The sequence below is a fragment of the Toxotes jaculatrix genome, chromosome 15 (assembly GCF_017976425.1).
Source record: "Toxotes jaculatrix isolate fToxJac2 chromosome 15, fToxJac2.pri, whole genome shotgun sequence".
NCBI classification, from domain to species: Eukaryota; Metazoa; Chordata; class Actinopteri; family Toxotidae; genus Toxotes; species Toxotes jaculatrix.
Window position 1 is genome coordinate 14908296 of NC_054408.1, and position 20039 is coordinate 14928334.

The 20039-nt window shown below is 41.4% G+C and overlaps 1 protein-coding gene across 1 annotated transcript; it reads right to left on the reverse strand.

The window, feature by feature from the left end:
• Window positions 1–2517: 2517 nt before the first annotated feature.
• Window positions 2518–18140, reverse strand: vwc2l (von Willebrand factor C domain containing 2 like). Its single transcript, XM_041057728.1, is given in 5 exon segments — window positions 2518–2669; window positions 7650–7779; window positions 17724–17776; window positions 17779–17842; window positions 17844–18140. Coding segments are annotated over 5 exon segments (696 nt in total).
• Between the last annotated feature and the right edge of the window lie 1899 nt (window positions 18141–20039).

Consider the following 20039-nt stretch of genomic DNA (forward strand, 5'->3'; position numbering starts at 1 on the left):
CTGGTTACCTCTATCTGCCATTTTTGCTGCCTCTCTTTTTACTTCTGTCAAAAAAAAACAGCGTCTTTTTAGAGCCATCTGTGAATTCAAATCCCTATTTTTATTTTTATTTGTATTTGCATTTATTTTTTTTAATCTGTGATTGATCTGTCCATGTCCTCGTGCTCCTACCGATTCACCCTGCTGGCTGTTACTGGAATGTCAAAGGGTAAAACAATGACTAGTTTTAGTTAATACATAACGGTAAACCATTGCACAGAGAAGTGCAAACAAAGTAGCACTTAAAGCAGTCAGGGCTCTCCATGCAGCATGAAGCCAAAGGCCATGCTTTTGTGAATTTTATCTGCAACAGTAGCAATAAGGCATCGGTGGTGGCAGCAATGCCTCTGAGCCCTGTCAACTGGCACACTCACTTCAGTCTTTCTCTGTTGCTACCCAGTAAAGTAATTCCAATATATTTTAGGGATATATGTATGGGCTGAATAATTATGTGGCATTTAAAGTAATTAAGACGAATGAAGCTCCTTTATTAATCCTAAAATGTCTGGAGCAATGAGGCTGTGATTGATAAACCATAGATGTCAGTTTTGTTTTATGAGTCTGCAGACCTCAAGCTAGATAGATGAGGTCTGTCTCTTCACACTGAAAAGACACTAAATCACTGTAGCTTAATGATAAAAATGACTCGAGCTTCATTGTTGCACCTTTAGATTGGACTCCACCCACATCCTTTTCAGTTCTTGTGATTCCTCCACCACCCATGTGCTACAGTTTAAGACCGTGCAGCAGACTTTACGGACTGTGAGATTCTTCCAAAAAATTAGTTTTAGTGCCTTTTTTAAGGTAATATAGCTCTTTAGTCATCGGTTTTTATCCTATGTTCATTTCTGTCTCATTACAGAGTGCTGGGAGCTGCTATTAAGCAGCCCATCCATCACCACCCAGAAATAGGGTCTAAAAGGTTAACAGGAACGGATTTTCTAGAAATGGAATAAATTCTGGTGATGAATGGCACGAGTTTCCTGGAATTCACCTTTGAATTAATAGCTGGTATTTATCATCTTAAAAAAAAAAGAAAAAAAAAACATCACGTTTTGGCCCTGGTTGGGTGAGTTTTCTTTCAGACTGGACCACTTGAGGACCACTGTGGTCTGGGGGAAAATATCAAAACAATACATTAATTTGTCTCGATCTTATAGCCGTGGCCATAGTCACACCACACTGGAGGAGCTATTCTAACATATCAGAGAGGGGAGGAACTGAAAATTGATTAGATAATCTATAGCAGTGGGATAATGTAACCATGTCCTATCTTAACAAGCCTTCTAGGTTTAAGTGCTTCACTGGGTGCAGATTAACATACTGTGCCTATGAGATTGTGGATGAATTGGGTGCTTGTGTACGCTCACATGGACAATGTGCATGTGAATGCTACTTAAAAGCATTTAGACATGCACATCCCCTCCCTTTGTCTGCTGGTTCTTGTCGAGTGTGCCCAGCATGCAGGCTGTGGCAGCGCCAAGCACCCAGCTGGATGATTTATCACAGAATACTCCTTGATTAAGGGAAATTAAAGAAGGCTGCTTTTGGCTGGCTAATTGCTTTGATAACAAGTTCAAACAGTTAGTGGGAATATTTTGGAGGATATGGACCTCTGAGAGAAAACAATAATGACAATTAAGCCGGATGGGGCTGCGCAAAGTTGTTGTTTTGATTCAGTATTGAGGAATATTTAATTTACCCCTCTGGGTACTTTTGAAAAAAACTGATTCTCATAGCCGGCGAACATCTTTGCTTCTGCTAATTCCACAGAGCCTTAGCTTACCTCACCTGTGCTGCTACTATATAGAGATGTGTCTCAAAATCACGGTTTTGGGGGGTTTTATAGCGGTTTATAAAATTGAGAGTAGCGTCATCTAAGTGTTAAAGGTGACTTCCTGCCATAGTGATAAAAAGTCTTATGAAGACACAAACATTTATGTGTGATGTGCGTTTTGTAAACAAGCTCTTAGTGTGAAATTGTGAAACTCAAACACACCGTTGCAGTGCTTTCACCGGTGTCAAATCTCATATGACAAAGGGAGGAAAAAAGCGCTGTTAAGTGTGCTTACGGTTTTGCTTTTCCTGCTGTTGGAATTTTACAACACCTGCGTGGATTGTGACAGACAGACAAGCAGATGACATACATACAGAAATCAACATGAGCAATTCATCATCGACACTGGATAGGAAAGAGTTCCAGGAGCTTAGAAACTTCTTGTGTGAGAGCAGCAAGTCAAGCAAGTCAACTTCTGAAAATATATAGGACGATTAAAACTGGAGGGCGGAAACAGCCTTGAGTTCCGTCTTCTTCTCAGTGGCTAAATTTGTATTTGTGTGAAGCTTGTGAGAGCATCTCCTCGATACTATGCTGTCTCAGGTAACTTAGGAATTGTGCTCCTGCCCTGGCAATCATACAAAATGGTGCAGTAGGCAGGGCCTTGCCTGAGCTTTTCCACCATCCCCGGTGGAGTCTCTCTATGACAACGACTGGCCGTTGAGGCACTCCCGCCGCAAGCACTGTGCCGGCTTCCACCAGTCTCCGTTGTGGCAGCGGCAGATGGTACAGTCGTCCACCTTTACTTCAATTCCGGCTGGGATGATCGTTGTTCCAGCAAAGCAATTTGGACCTGCCGCATGGGAAGCGAGAGAAAGACAGGAAAGAAGGAATTAGAACGACAAGAAATGGATGTGGCTCTCCTGAGAGCTTCTCTTTTTCGGAGGGGTGGTGGAGTGATGCAGAGAGCAGCAGGGAGTTAGGGGAGTCAGGAGCAGACGTACAGATCTTTTCACGGGCATGCACCGATGGGCTTGTTTTTGCAACACTAAAGCGCTTTTGTTAGTCTCCCCTTCTCCCTCGACATGGAGCGCTTTGCATCCTAATGCACCGCAAGCAGAGAAGCCTGCCAGGCGCTGGCTTGGCAGTACAGAGAGGCTAGAGTACAGAGAGACAGAGGAAGAGAGAGAGAAAGCTGCTTTGAGAGGCAGTAGGGAGGATGGTGTTAATCACTTCAGTCTGCATGAAAAGGCCACAGAACTCCTTAGCAATTCCTTACAGTTTCTTTCCACACGCAGACACTGTACGACTTCCAAAACAATAAAGTACTCAGATTAATTTTGACATCTGATTTATCCTTATAAGACTGTAGGATTTATTTGCATGGATCCCTTTTCGTTGATAAGATTTATTTAATTCCAAAACATGTTTGATTGTGTAATACTGGAACACCTCATACCCACGTATTTGATAATCTCAGCAGATAGAGAGTCAGATTAGAGGGGTACATTTTAGGATAGGTACTCGAGGAAGCCAAAAATGCTGCTACCTTTGAGAGAATGCAGTGCATTCATTATTGGTAAACACCACCTGAAATTATTATATCTAATTTGTTTCTCCCTGCCTCGGGGTGATTTGAGGCTGTGTATCTTTTCCTCTGCCTCTTGAGACAGAAGAGCCAGAAGGTGCCAGGAATTTGCCCCAGTTTTAATCATTTAAATGAAGCAATCAGCAGCTCAATTGGTGTGACGGTGACTTTGGATTGCTCTCAGTATTCAGCTCTGTAAAACCTGCCCGATTCAAGACTCCTCTATGAGTAGTCATAAAAAACTCATATGTCTCATAACTCTTGAAGATACAGTAGCTTTCACGGCTAATATTCATGGACATCTTAGTGTCCCAGTGAATTTGATTTAGTATGGGCTAACTTAATGCTAGCAACGTAAATGTGAAACAGTATGGTTAGTCGGCCTGAAGAACCCACTTACACTGAATATGTTGGAGACACGGACCAGCTGCATGCAAATCTGCTCAACCTCTCCACTTGGACACACTAGAAGCCTTTTTTCACGGAAGACATTTTGACATTTCACAGTAGGAAAAGCAAAGGTGTAATTAATAAAAGAAAATACACAATGGCTGAATTCCATTTAGCTGTCTCATTTTCAGGGTACTGGTACTGTGCACACTGGCTCACTGTCTCACTATCATGGCTTGTAGAGACACTTGAATAGAAGAGAGCTGTCGTTAATGTCTCCTTTTAATGCTAAGACATATCAAAATGTCTCCTGTGCAACAGGTCTGTTAACGTTTTAATGGTCATGTTTAGGCAGCTTAGAGCACTTGATTAAGGTTAGGTAAACATCATGGTCTTGGTTAAATATTGAGAAAGTCACACTAAATTCAAAGCATGAAATGTGGCGTGCCGGCTTTTAATATGTTTGACCAAGCCCATGACTTTTACCTAACCTTAACCAAGCGTTTTAATAACCATAGAGGGTTGGCAATGACTTCCAATGTGGCCTGAGTGAAAATAAGGCACAGGAGGCCATAAACATCCATGTGACACTGACAAAGGAAGCTGCTACCTAGTATCCCCATACTTTGCATCAGCGTAGATGAGTCCCTTGCTTTATTCGGACCTGATAAAAGCCCTTTGATCTGAGCTTAGAGGAGACACTGAGAGCGCTTGCCAAGTCTTAACTCTCATTGATCTGCCTCTGGACAGCTGGCACAGGTTACAGGACAAACTCAGTAGAGGTTGATGAGGGTAGAGGGTGACTGGCGCTGTTGCCAAGTGCGATTGTTTATAGCCAGATAGATTTGGAGCCACAAGGACACAGTTTCAGCTACCTGTCACTGCTCGAAGGACACACGGTCACCTGTCTGAGCTTGTGATCAATTCATGGCCAATAAAATTCAGTGAAGTCAGAAAATGTTTGTCCTGTGTCAAAAGTGTCTCAGCACATCATTCTCTCCCTGACTACAGATTAAGGAGTGAATGCATATGAGGACTCATTACTGTCTATTTGGCTCAAACAGGATTCTTGCCTGAAGGTAAGAAATGCTTTCATACACATTCACCTGCCAAAAACCTGCAGTTCATAAGAAAAAGAAAAAAAAAAAGAAACTGCAGCTTGTCCACAGAATATGTCAATCTGAATATGTTACCCAACTGTAGCCAGCTCTGTGGCAGTGCTACTCAATGATACGTCTGTCAAAAAATCACATTAACAGCCTTCAGACCGATAAGACGTGGCAGATCTGTAAATGGTTTAATCCAATTGTACTGAGAAGACACTGCCCATTTTCAGACTACTTCTTACTATCATTTTAATCATGAGAATTACACAATTACATGTATCCCCTGATGCATTTACAGTATATAATTCATGATAACGATTACAGCTGAATCAGTCAGACTCATTGAATGTGAAGCTCATGGATAAGCTCTCCCACTGGCTGACTACTCCATTGTGCTGCCTTCTGCTCTCTGTTGCTGTTTTCAGGGAGAGACGCCAAGAAGCAGCAAGAAACTAAAAAGCTGCATGCTTAAAGTGGGAAGCTTTGACAAAAAGGTAGAAGCCGTAACCAACGATTTGGAGATTTGCAGCTTAAAATACACAGAAAGATTATAAAAGTTTTTTTAGATGTTGAAATGTTCAGACCTGCCTTCTCTATCTGAAACATTTTAATTAATCACCAACCACATCTAGCCCTAATTTAACCCAGATATCTAAATGTATTTTAACCTACAAATCATCAAATTAGTGATTAATCAGTCATTAATGGGAGCTAATTAGAATGTCCAAAACATTCCTCAGTAGCATTTTAGCCCTTAGCATAGGCTTAGGCCCGCCCTGGAAAATTCTGTTGTTTTTGAAATTTAAACAGCCCAAAAGCTGTTCTTTAACTATATAAGAATGAGTGGGTTCAGCCAGACCTTTCACCTGTGCTAGAACAGTGCAAAAGCAGTGTGAAGCTACTACAGCTAAACTTCCTACGCAGTGGAGTTTGTCTGCAAATCCCTCAAACGGCCCCGTCGACCACAACAACAAGTTAACCTAGCAGACACAGTAATCCATACACAATATACTTCTTTGCCTCTAGAAATAGACCGTCGCATAAAGTTTTACGAAGTCTGCATCTCTGAAATACATCTTTTGGGCTTTGGCTTCACCATAAGAGGCAGATGTGGCAATAAAACTAGCAAATGCTGTCCACAATGCAAGAAACTATTTCAGCTTTAGGATCATGTTAGCATTGTTATCGTTTGCATGTTAGCATGGGGATGTTAGCCTTTAGCTCAAAGTTCAGTCTCACAGACTTAAATGAGAGTAAAATAAGAAAAAAACTTTTCATTATAAATTAAGTATCCATCATATGTGATGGCAAACTGTTGTTATTGGTAAATCTTTCTTGTTATCCTTCCCTTGTAGAAGAATGTATTTAGTGCACAAAACACACTGATGTTTTAAAACCATTGCACTAGTTTCACAAAATTATTTAACAGCAATATTTGCAGCAGGTAAGGTAAAAAAAAAAACCCCAAATGTCTGTCTCCAACTCATTGCTTGTCTAACTGGTACATATAAGTGAATGTCTTCCTTTTACAGTCTCCTGTCCCTTGGGAATTAAACAGCATTCATTGTCCTCTCCCCACAGTCCTCAGCCATCCATTCCCATAGAGACTTATCTGGCTGTAAGGGCCTGACCATGCGCCCTTGGGGAGCCTAGAAAAGGCAGGCCTACCCTGAAATGCCAAGGGTGTCACTGTGTCCTGTCAGCCTGGATTAGCTCTCTCCTAGCAGCTTCTGCAGCCTTGTTAATGTGGGTGGATTTTTGTGTGTATGTGTGTGTGTTGAAATAAAAGAAAGAAAGCAAGGGGGATGAAGAGAAAATGAGAGGAAGTGTGAAAAAAAAAAAGCCGTGGGTAGTTGTGGTGAAATGGCCATTTAGTATCTCCCTCAAACTAAACTCTCCTCACATTTATAGGTCAACCACTGCTTTAAAAGAAAAAGAAAAATATTTCAGGAAACGTGTTTTGCCTTCTTTCAAAAGGGATAAATAGTTCCTCCATTTTTGGCATGGCCCTTTACATAATGAGGAGACTAAATGCAATAACCAAGGCATATAATCATGAGAGTAAATCTTATTGTTTATCAGGATCTCAGCTGAGTCGAAGAAAACTTTCTTTGCCACCTCTTCCAGCTCTCTAATTATCTGAAGCTTAGATGAGTGTGTGCGAGTATAATAAAATCACAAAATAAAAATCTTTGATTAGACAATGCAGCACTTTGTTTTGTCTGTACGCTTAATATGGACCTGCAGGCACTCTTTGCTGTTGATGATCCCAGCCAGGATCACATTGCAGAAGAGCAGTTACTGTACTTTTGTCATAAAGCCCCATCTGTCCCTCAGGATTGGTGCTGGCAAAGGGACATCTCCCATCCCGCCTTGTAAATAGCCAATGAACCATTGGAAACCTATAATTCTAATTTAGGGATTGGCTGTGTGTGACAAGGGCACCAGGGCACTGGGAGATAAAAGGCTCTCCGAGGACCCATTAGTCCCTCCTACCATGCCTTTAATCAATGGGCTAATGTTTACTCTGCTTAGTGTGTCATTTATAATTAAAACTAGTACTGCTCATTAGTGTACAACGGGCCCAAGGTAATAATTTTAATTCATAAAACATCAATTACTTCCTCATCCTCTAAAGGCGCGGCCATCAAATGGTGATACCACAGATAAACTTGCCATCATTGGTTTAATGAAAATTTAATGACTTCTGAGGAGTGTGTGTTGAATTCCAGAGGAGATGAGTGTTTACCGTTTTTACAGATGGGGCAGCACTGCTCCGGCTCATACACGGGGTTGACGCACTCTGGGACGGCGCAGTCGGACACCACACAGTGCACCTCGTTATTTGGTTCGCAGCGGCACCATTCACAGGGTGACGGCTGTGGGCACAGAGGGGAAGAAAAACAGAGAATCTAGGTTAGATGATTCAGTAGGTTTCACCTTTGTGTGTGTGTGCATGTGTGTGTGTGTGGGCACTGTACATGACTTATTACTGGTCAGTTGAAGAAAACAGTCTGCTCCTATTTGCATATTTGCTGAGGTTTTCCAATTAAAAATACTTGTATTATATGCATCTCATACTGTCTTAACAAACAAAGAAACGGGTTAATAAATTATTCACAAAGCCAACAAACAAGAGCCTGTAGCTGACTTTGAATAAAATTACTAGAAAAAAATTACTAGAAATAAGGGAGTCTATAAAGTGGTGTTCATGATATTTAGTATTTTGCTGCATTCTGCTACAGCCTGCCTCAGGAAACGGTTCAGAGGCTTATCTTACCACCTCTGCAACATGTAAATCAGTGCTATGCAGCTCTCTTTGCTACTGCCTCTTTCTTAACTCTATCTTTACAAAGTCTGTTGACCGGAAAATGAACTGTAATGCAATTACATGGAGTGGAAAAATACAAACTGTTTCCAAATCATGAAAGGTCAACTGTTCATCATATTAGATTTTCTTTCAGCTCATCACAGTAAACAGTCTTGTGAGGGCCTCCCTGCGCCGGGGCTGCTGGGTCTGCTCTTCCAGTAACTTAGTACTCTGTTGCTAACCTCAGAGGGTTTAAGATAAAATATTTATTTTTATTTAATTATTTGGTAGATGGGTCAATGAATCTGTAGATTCTTTCTTCTCAAAACTTTTCCAAATTGCAGCAGTCTGGATCTAATATTGACATGTACTGTATGCATTTTTTTTTTTTTTTTTAATGGATTAGTTTGGCATTTTGAGAAATACACTTATTCACTTTCCTGCTGAGAGTTAAATGAGTAGATTAGCTCTCCTGTCTGACTGGTAAATATGTTGCTTTTGTTTTCACACTTTGGTTTTTGTTTGCATTAAGGAAACAAGCTCCTGTATAATGTGCTTATTAGTGAGTGTAAGATGTGCTGGTGGGTGGATTTTGCTACCCGTAGACAGAGCCAGGCTAGCTGGCTATGGCTACAAATTTACCACACAGACATGGAAGTGGTGTTAATCTTCTCATCTAAGGCCTAGCAAGAAAGCAAGCTAAAGCTAAGTCACCCCCCCCCCCCCCCCCCCCCCCCAAAAAAAAAAAATGTATGCCATCAGCTATCCCAAATATATTTGTTCAAGCAAGTTTGCTATATTTCCATCTGTTAGTGACAAATTGAACTATGTTAATAACAACAATGTAATTTTACTGTTCATAATCCAGTTTGTGTAGAGATACGTGGAAGAACTGTGGTTATACTGGATGCCTCAATGTGACTTTTATCAGCTACTTTTGCCAGGATGCATTAAGTGGCACAAACTGGCAAGTGTCAGGCTCGTATCTTTATTAGAATTCATGGCAGTCTGGATGCACTGCAGCCACAAATTGGATATGAGGAACATTTAGAGATGGAGATGGCTAAACAGTACCAAGGAAAATGAGTGCATGACCTATTTTTTGATTGTGGCCCATAGTTCCTGTTCTTAAAACAGGAATCTGCGTATGTAGAATGAGATCTCCAAAAGCTCCTTTAAGGGTCAGATCAGCGAAGATTCAGGCATGAACTGAAAGCTCTTTCTTCCTGTTATTCCAGTTTCCCTCCATGCGATAGAAAATGTTTACAGCTGCCTCAACTGTTTATTAGATAAACCTCATCTAATATGTCAGACAACTGTTCAGTGAGATTAAAAATTAGGATCAGATATGGCGGGCGTTTATAAAGGGCAGTGTTAGGGCCTTTAGAAGAAATAAGAAATACCCATATAGATGACATCTCGACATTTCATATCTGACCCACACAACTAATCAACATCAGTCTGCTCACACCCGCAAAAAGGTTTCTTTTTCACAAAGTTAAGCACCCACAGATTTATCCGCCCTTCTGTCAGTTTGAGGGCTCATGCAGAAATGTACCAATTAAACAGAAAGACGGCGTCGCATACATAAGGAACCTGCGCTACACTTTGTCAACCTGACAGGCTTAACCTGTGGGGGCTGGCACGGTGGGATTCAGCGTCAGTAGTGGAGCATAGAGGGCTGCGTCTGACACATACGATCTGGATTCATGATGTAATGAGTCAGGTGTATGATTCTACGAGTTTCTCTAACAGAGATATTTCGCTTGGTCTTACGACCAGAAATTACATACGTAAAGATGAGCTTTTGTTAGCTGTGAGCTTTCTAGGCTGAACCTTGGACAACAAATAAAAGCAATTACACCTTACTTTACATTGACACTGCCGGCAGCAGGAACCCAGGTTGAGGCAATTACATTAGGTAATACCAAATATGTCTCATCAGGGAATTGAAGCAACAGTAGTTTGCAATAATGAGATGCATACTGTGTGTTTATTGCAGCCTTTAAATGGAGGTTCACTTAGTGTGTTTACATGCACACTAGCACGGTTTATGGGGAAATCCTTAATATGTGTTTGTCCATGTAAACATGATGTTCTGGTTTGAGAAACCTGGAAAAGGAGCACAACAGTTGCGATAGTTACTGAGATACGAGGCCATGCAAACACCTTATCCATCCTCCGGATCGTAGTGCACCATATGTGAAAACATATCCTCAACTTGAGTTATTTAGTTGTTGTTAGTCCGTAACACACACACACAAAAAAACTGATGATATGCTAAACTGAAAGTGAAAGTCTAGCAAGAAAGTCTGAATGCGGAGGATAAATTGGATTGCTGCTCTTGTAGTTTATTACTGCTGATAAGATGGAGAAACTGAGACCAGATTGCAGCAGAGTCCTGGCAGCACAGAAACTAAAATGGGCTTATTCTTAAACGCTGAAAGAGCTCAGTTTGTGCAGAAATGAGAGTGGCTGCATGTTGAGGAGTCAGACAGACCTGCACTGACGCAGACAGTCAGAAACCTGCACACTGTTGAAATAATACATCAGAGGATTTGAATAACCATGTTTTGCATGTTCTCTGTATGCATACACACATAGTAATAGCGTCTTACCAAACAGAATTAACACAGAAACATGCATCCAGCAGTTTGTGAATGCAATGTTACTGGTAATGAAAGCAACAGGCTACCAACGTTACATGCCTCTCCTTTACAGAACCTGTAGCAGTGGTTGGTCGATTAAGTGCCAGTTAGAAGTATCTAATTATAAGTAAAGGCACTGCACAAACATGAATTCACTGTAGGAGCAGGACAATTAGTTAAGTGGATGGTAAGTATCCAGCTAACACCAATTTTGATTCATATTTGATCAGCTGCCAAACATACAGCAAGGAAATTACTCTAAAACATTAAAATGGGGACAATTAGACACAGTTTCACTAGTGTCTGCATCTGGCACAGATACAGTATCTCTTTCCCCCCCATAAGGCATATTACTATCTTTAGAGGATAGAGAGGGAGATGATTAGACATCTTATAGTAGTCCTTAAGGTCCACATTAGTGATGCATGACCAAATCTAAACCTTTCATTTGTTTTTCTTAGAAAATGCATTGTCACTAATAGTGGCTGTTGGTTAATTGTAGCAATAGAAAATTCATTCAATCATTCAATCATTTGATTTAAGGAAACAACCAAAGCCGAAACTTTGTTTTTATTGTTTCTGGCTCACATTCATTTTTAGTACTACAGATGTGACACGTAATGGGCAGCTGGCATTTTGACATACTGTATGCAATACTGAGAGTCATCCACTGCTGTGTCCTGATCTCATAGGTGCCACTTCATCCACGTGGTGTTAATGTACAAACAAGAGGACTGGCTGTGAGAGACAGTGGTGTTTATTCACATCACACACACTGGCCTTTAAAAAATAAATCATTTCAAAGCTGAAGTGGCATTTCTCTGCAGGTTAAATTGCCACAATGACCAGCAAAGCAGCTCAGGTAGAAACCTGCCATTGAAGGAGTATATTAAAAATCGGACACATTGCGGATTCCTTCAATGTATTCAGCGGCGCCTGGTGCTTGCAGTGCGTCCTTTTGTGTGAGGTCTACTGTGAAGAGGATCAGTCATGCCTTAGCCCAGGCTCACAAAACAAAATGGAGTGCCAGTACTGAATTTGGACTTGTTGCCACATGTTTTGGTGAAGAAGAGTCCCCCGTTGTCCCCCCCATATTTTTCTGGGGGCTGGGTATTGGAATGAATTGGCTGTCATGCCTTTCATTCCCACGCTGAGACAAACGGAGAAGGGGCAGGGAAGCAATGAATAGTCAAATAACCTTCAGCTGGGGCAAATGGTAATAAAAAGAACTTTGAGGCTGGACAACAGGGTCACAGAAAATCCACCCATGCGGTTAATAGGAGGGACGGGAATGGATTGACAGTCACACTGCATGCTGCAATATTTTACTGGTGCTCAGGGAATACAGAGAGAGAGTGAGAGGAGGTAAGACTGTGAGAGGTTGTATGCTAAAAAGGACTTTAAGTGCAAGTTCAACCCAGAAAAAAAAAAAAAAAAGCATGTTTGAAAATTCTTTGTGGCCTAATTGTTTGCACTTAATTATTTCTTATAATTAGCACCCCTGTTGCTTCTGGCAAATTGGATAGGAAAATCAATTGGAGCAATCATTTTTAGAGCTTTTATGGCAGTTTTTTTTTTCTCACAGGTGTCAATGCTGAAAAGCAGAGTCACTAATTACTGTTGTGTGCGATGTGTAGGCTGTGGGTCTGTGCTGTTTTAAATCAATTATTGCTTTCACAATGCGTTTTTTGTAATTAAGCTACAACAAGTTCTGCATAGACGTTTGTTGTACTGAGAAGACAATTAAAAGTTAAGAATAAGAAAAATGACAAAAAACCTGTATATTCTATGATTTGTATCTGTTACAGGTGCATAAAGTAAAAAATTTTTTTTTTTTCCCACTGAAAATTAAATTGCCTTAACACTGAAGCCCTACTCCTTAACTGTGGTGCACTGGATAGATTAGTACCGGTCTCATGGGGATTTAAGGAAAGGTAAGTAGAAATAAAGTAAGGCTGCGTGTTTTAGCAGTTATATTACTTGGAAATTAATCAATTAACATTGGTTGTTTCTAAATGGAAAAGATAGATAGATCTTTTAGCTGAAATCTCCTGTGTGTACCTTTATCACTGAAAATGTTGGAGCCCCTCCCCCCCTTTCTCAGTTCTGTGTTTCTTCCCGAGGGGGGATCGCAGGAAGCACGGACGGGATTGTTCACATTTGAGTTCACATCCCAGCCCTAGCCTGACGATCTGGGATCTGAACTCACCCTATATCTCCTGGTTCTTGATTGCAGCTGCGCTGAGGCCAAAGGCACGCCGGCAGCCATGCTGGGCGGGCTGGTCCCCTCCTCATCTGATGGGGAACCCTGTAGGTGAAACACCTACTAAGGGTGAGTGGCATGACTCTCTTACAGGGCAACAAAACAAAATAGTAGAAAATACACCCACTGGTAGTAAATCTGCACCTGCAAAACCTACAGCAGCGTTAAACACTATGTTGCTAAAAGTAAATATTTAAGTGGACCAATTGGTGCTAGGAAATGCACTTATGACTTATTTGTCAGGTTGCTCATGCATGAGTTATACTAGCATTAGATTCAACAAATGACTGACTGACATTGCACTGCAGTCAGCTGCTTTATGTTGAATGAATGCCCATTACCACTTGCATGTAATGACCGACCTATTGCATGATGGGATTTTCAGCATAATGAAACTGTAAAATTAATTAAGTGTTAGCTGATGCCAAACTATGAATGGCTACATTAATTCAATTCAAACTTAGACATCCGAGCATCCCAGAAGCTCTAAACTGACCACATCTCTTTTGTTATCTTTCCGAGATGCAGCGTCTCTGCACTTCTTGTCCATCACCTGTTACTGAATATAATTGCAGTCGTCTGCCCTGTGCAGCATGATTACTGCAAAGGAAATGCCAATGAGGCCCACACCAAAGGTTAACCTGTCGGCATCTCGAAACAGGGGTCTGTATCCCGGATACTGACGGCCTTTGATTTCCTTGAACACTGCAGGGTTCCGAGGCTTTCATGTCCTCACTGAAAAGACTCAAGCTCCACACTGGATGTGGACTAAGACGTTAGAGTTACTTGTGTGGTCTTAGATGGACAAGGGTGGTTATCCTGCACCAAAGATATTTCTGTCGTGTCATTTTTACCAAGATAAGCAGCAAGAACAAATGAATGTTCTTTTTTTTTTCTCCCCCTCAAGTATGAAGAGATGTCCTTCCCTCTCCAGGGCCACTAGTCAAGGTTAGTATGAGGGTGAGGTGCACTATTGATGGACTTGATCTCACATTAAACTGCATGGCTTATGCACACACAGCAGCCCTTACAAAAATCTGTCGGCTTGCATCCCAATGCAGGACTGAGCTTGATGCTGTTTGACATTCTAACACACCATTCAGTACATAGGCTGATCCCACACACCTATTATTAACAGGAACACTATGTCACTTTCATGCTGATGTGCCAATACATAATGTAGGGCTGTGGCTAACAATTATACTGGTTTGTCTTTTTAATTATGATGACAATGATTTTCAATTTACAATGATACAAAGCATAAGAGGAAGCAATCTGACTGGTCGGAACCAGGAATAATTAATATTTTTCCTTGATGAAGGACCCAAATTATTAATTTCATATCTAAAGTGAGTATTCACTTTTGTGTTGATTGACTAATCAGTTAATCAACTAATTGTTTTAGGACTACTATAATGGCCCCTAGAGGCATAAAAAATCCCTGTTAACATTGGAAAACCACAATGCTGTTACTCTCCCTTCATCTAGCTGAATGTACTAGAGTCAAATTAATGCAAGTCAAAATGAAGAGCACCTAAAAAGGTTTTTCCATTAAGTGATGGGTAATCACGAGTCACTTTATTTTCCTGTTGTGGTTTTTTTAATTCTGTCTGATTTCTCGAAAATTGCATTTCCACAGATAAACTGTAGCAGAATGGTTACTAAGGACACTTGTCTTCATGTTATTTGGCTTAACTGACTGTGCAGCCCCCTGCCTTCTTCAATTTGCTTCAGCGCCATGACATGCTAATATTCACAGGTGTGACATGTTGCAGCATCTCCCAGCAGAGGTTTTCTTTGCCTCGCCTTGAAGTCATTATGAATCCAAGCTGAAACAAACATACTGCTAATTACACAGTGACATTCTGAGGGAGCCTTGCATGGCAGGTAAAGAGAAACAGACAATGCAGATACAAATTTTATTCATACTGATGATAATTTAATCAGGTGTGATTTTTTTCTTGTAAAGCACAATTTACTTTGGATTCCCCTTACGTTTGTGGAATCACTGGAGGATGGTTAAACCCAAAATGAAACTTTAAGTTATGTCAGTCAAAACTGCAAGGAGGGTTTCAATATTAAAAGATGAGTTTGTGATGACTGTTTAGATTTTGTTGCAAATTATATTCTTATGGAACGATACAGCATAAGTTGTAAAGAATAGTGGGTCAGATGTCTAATTATACATAACTATAGAAAATTCAATCTCTCAGCTCCTCTGAACGTTTTAGCATCTTTCAGCTAATTGTTTTGGTTTTACACTCTGCAGAACTTTACTGTTCTGGCTCACTGTCAGTGCTCATTAACCTCATATCAAGCTGCGTCAGGCAGCAGTGTATAGTGAAAACTCTCCTTTAAATGAACAGTATACTGCCTGTCCAACACAAAACAGCAGACAAATCATTTAGTGAATCGCTGCTGAACGTAGCAGAGCATTTAGCTGCTAAAGAGATACATAGTATTTCTCTAAAGTTGCGAGAGACCAAAAACAGAGCAAAAAGCAGAGTGATTAGACAAATTCAGCTAGCTCAAAGACAAATTTTGTCTTGTTTGAAGGTGAAACTTTTGTAAAAATGGGACAAGTTTTGTCAAAGCCATTAAATGGTCTCCTGAATAAATAACTGAGATTGCTGTTTTCTTTCTTTATTATTTGGGTTTACATTTTGTTTGCTTTCTGGTATCTCCATAGCAGTTGCCCAATAGTGCTGAACACTTTGCTTAATCAGCTGGTGATTGTGCTAGTTAATTTTGGAGCTTTTGAAAGGTTAGTTCAGAGTATTCATTTAGTTCTGGAGTGCCTGTTTTTGCATAATATTTATAGCTGACAATTGCTGCTTCTCTTATTGGGGTCTGGCAACACTTTACAGGTTAACAAGTAGGCTTTGCTTAGAACAGGTATCATTTCAAGTTGGCTGCACAACTATGAAATCTGCTCTTGTTCACTGACATATCAATGTAAATCCTTTCTACACCTGATTGGAAGAACCTATTACTCACAGAGATGTCACTTGTCTTTTCTTCATTATTTTTTTAATACTGGAAAAATTGGTGGCTGTGTATGAATTTGTCTATTCACAGAAATCAACGTCTGAATGAATCTGAGGTTAAAAAAAAAAAAGAAAGAAAAGAAAAAAGAAAGAAAGAAGAAAAAAAAAGAAATAGGCCATGCAGCTGGATGTATTGTTGTCACCACATAACCCCAGTGTGCTGGCTCATCTCTCCCGGCAAATACTGGGCTCACTACATGTTGGTCAAATCACTACAGCAGACACAAATCATAATGAAGTTTTCCATTTGGCATTTATTGCATTTGGGTGATACAGTTATATGTACTATTATGTTAATGTACTATTCCTAGCCAGTTAACCAATGTATGCATTTGCACAGACAAATGCCACAATTAACATTAGAGCTATACCATTGTTTAGGGAGCATTGTGTCATATTATATTTCAATCACTTACAGCCTAAATCCACTTGTGAGGAATTTGAATGAGGAGGTTTCCTCACGGGCAGCAACAGTTTAAACACAGACTGTAGCTGTCATGCTCGTAGTGTCATTTCTAATCAGGCAGTACTGTCATGCTCCATAACAGCCGCTGAGACACTGGTCTGTATGACTAGAAACAGTGCTCCCTTTGTAGGAGACACAGGAAAACTGGATCTGCCAGCCATGACTCAGTGTCCACAAATCAGAGCATTAAAATACTGTTATAGTATCCTTCAGTTTAGTAATGCTGGGTAAATGTTCAGTTGATGATTGCAGGGAGTTGGGGGGGTGGGGGGGGGGGGGGGGGGGGGGGGGGGGGGGGGGGGGGTGACATCACTCTGGGAGGCAGCCATCTTTGTGCCCTTGGCCAATAAACACATTTCATGATGCTTTTACAGTATGCCAAAAGCCGCTATACACTCACACTAACTGAGAGCGTCACTGACCCACACCCTGGTCAATGCTACTGCTGTGCTGTATTTTTTGCAATTTTAAATAGTACGTATCTCAAAGACGATTGCTCTCAACACATTGCAAGACCAAAAGCAGGGTGAGGGTGTTTGATCTACTTCTGTAGTCCTGGCCTTTTGTTCCTATGAGACATAGGAACATGCCCGTCATTACATTAGATTCTGCTTTGTGTTTGACCTCATTCATCTGTATCACTTGACCGTGAAAATGCAAAGTTCATATGATTGTATACAAATAGACCAGACAAACCGCCATGTAAGATGGTTGCTGTAGTGACATCCAGACTTTAATCAGAATGACTAATCGTAGATTGATTGAGACTGACTGGCAAAATGAAACCAATTCATTAGCATCAGTTGGGCACTATCAGCCCCCAAAGGAGTTGAGATGTGCTCTAATAAAACTATTTCACCATCACTGTACCATAAAAAAAATCATAAACGCTCCTCCTATGAGACTGGAAAATCAGTGCATGTTGGGAATGTTGGTTTTATTTTTGCTAGACTTTTGCCATGACTTGGGTTATTATAAGTTGACCCACCTGAACCTGTTCATCAAATGAAAAAAAATGTAAGCAATAAACTAAGGTTATTTAAAATCACCTCACTATGTTGGGACCTTATCTTACAAGTCAGGTCTTACCTTGAATTCTTCCAGGATTTTATACGTTTTCCCCCGGTACTCGCAAAAGTTTTAACCTCCTTGCACTCGGGGCAGCATCCATTGTGTTCCACTTTGGTGCACTTGGGATGCAGTTTGGCGGCACTCGGGCTGGTCGCACACGGGCCCGTCCTCCGTGCACACGCACGGACAGTTCGAGTGTCCCGGGTAGAAGCGCTCCCCGAGTTTGTAGACGAAGCCACTGTCGTCCACGCATCCTTTCCCCCGGTAGTCATCGAAGACGATGTTTTCACCGGCGGTCCGCTCCGCCTCGTCCGCGGCGTAATCCTCGGGGTTTCCCACCGAGGCCGGAGACGCGGCGCTCAGGGCCAACAGGAAGACGAAGGCGGTCGAGAGGAGGAGAGGGCCCATCCTTCGCCGCGGTATCGATATCCACATTCAACAAGATAGTGTGGATGTCATCCCTAGGCTCCCGGTATCCTCTCCGGGTCCGTCCTGCGCTTCATTATCGTCGTCATCATCATCATCATCATCATCATCACTTGAGGAAATAGGCCTGCAGTGAAAAAAAAAAAAAGAAAGAGATGATGTGATTGATGGTGATTCTTCTGCTGCAGTTTCCGCACATCCTCAAAAACTACAAAACCCCACCTTCCCAGGACTTTGTCTTTTCTCCTTAGGCCTATTTATATTTAATTTGCTGTGTCCTGCTGCTGCAACCAGTTCCCTTTAGGCTGTCATTCTCTTTAGGATCATTCAAGTTTATTTAATTGTTAACCTTTTCCATCTCCAGAGACGAGAGGGATTCTCTAATGGGGCTTACTCAACAGGCTAATGTCATTACTCTTGAATGAAAATTAAAAGAAAAAAAAAACATTTGTTAACATAAGAAGTATGCAGTCTACTGTATATATGCCCTGGTGTGTGTGTGTTAATGTGTGTGTGTGTGTGTGTGTGTGTGTGTGTGCGTGCGTGCGTGCGTGCGTGTGTGTGTGGTGGTGGTGCTCAGCCTACAAATGATCTTCTTCGTGCACAATCTCAGCAAATAGCTGAACGTCCAGCAACGGAGGAAAAGGTTAAAACATCCATTATCTGAAGTGGGTGGAGTGTGTTCTTCACTGTATTCTTCCCCACATCCAATACAAACCCAACCTATTAGCTGTCTTTGTACAATTTCAAACTCCATGGGACCGACCATAGACAACAGGTAGCTATTAGTCTGTATCAGAGTCCCTTGAAGCCAGTAATTATACAAATCACCGCTTTGACATTTGATAAACAGTAACCTGTTCTTATTAAATCAGCCAAGCAACATGTAAATGTCCCGAATCATTGTTAAATGCGCAATGATTCAACCCAAAATCCATTACCCTTTGGTGGGGGGGCAAACACAGAGCAAAAATCCAGGCAGTTAAGCAACATATAGCTGAAGATAGACATATACGGTTTGATTTCTAAGTGCTGCTTGTCTTGACAGATCAATTGAAATGCCTGAGACCACAGGGTTGTTAATGAAACGGCAGAAAAAAAAAACTCACCGCGTTGAAATAGCTTGATATCCAAAATAGTCCGAAGCCAGAGTGCCCAACACATAGAGGGCTAGAGTCGATTATAGATAGTCGTTTAGCCTTTCGGAAACTTCACTTTTATCCACAGGGTAAAAATTCACCAGGCTCCACAAGACACTATAATCCTCCTCCCTCCTCCCCCCCGCCCCCCCTCGGTAGTGATGATGGGTTTAAAAGCAATTAGAAATCAGCCATTTGGAGATATGGTTCCCTCTTTTCCAGTGCAAAGAAAGCGAAATCCGCGTAAAAGTATGTCTGCTTCATCTTTATCCTCATTGGACTCACCTTTTTGAGATAATATCGCAGTTCACGTCCAAAGGCATGCGGTGCGCAGAGAGAAAACAGAGACAAAAAAAAAAAAAAAAGAAGCACAGCGAGAAAAAAAAATCCTCTGTAGCGTTCCCTGAGAATCCGGAGTCAATTCAATATTTCCCAACGGTGCAGGTGAATCAAAGGCAGCAGTCAGCCTTGTTGCACATATGTGTGGAGCCAATACATCCAGCGGTTGCATGAAAAAAAAAAAAAAATCCCGATGGGTATAAGTTAAGGAGTGTTAGAAAGAAATGAAAACCATCAGGCTTTGAAGCCGGTCATCAGGCGATTGTCGGTTTTCGCCAGAGGTCGCATTCGTCGTCAGCAGGCGAGACTGAGGAGGGAGCGCTCCGACTTTCAGCACCTCGGAGAGCGACTGTCTCCTGCGTCCTACACTGAGCAGAGCAGAGCGCCCCCCTTCCTCCTCCTCCTCCCCCACGTGCGCGCACACACACAC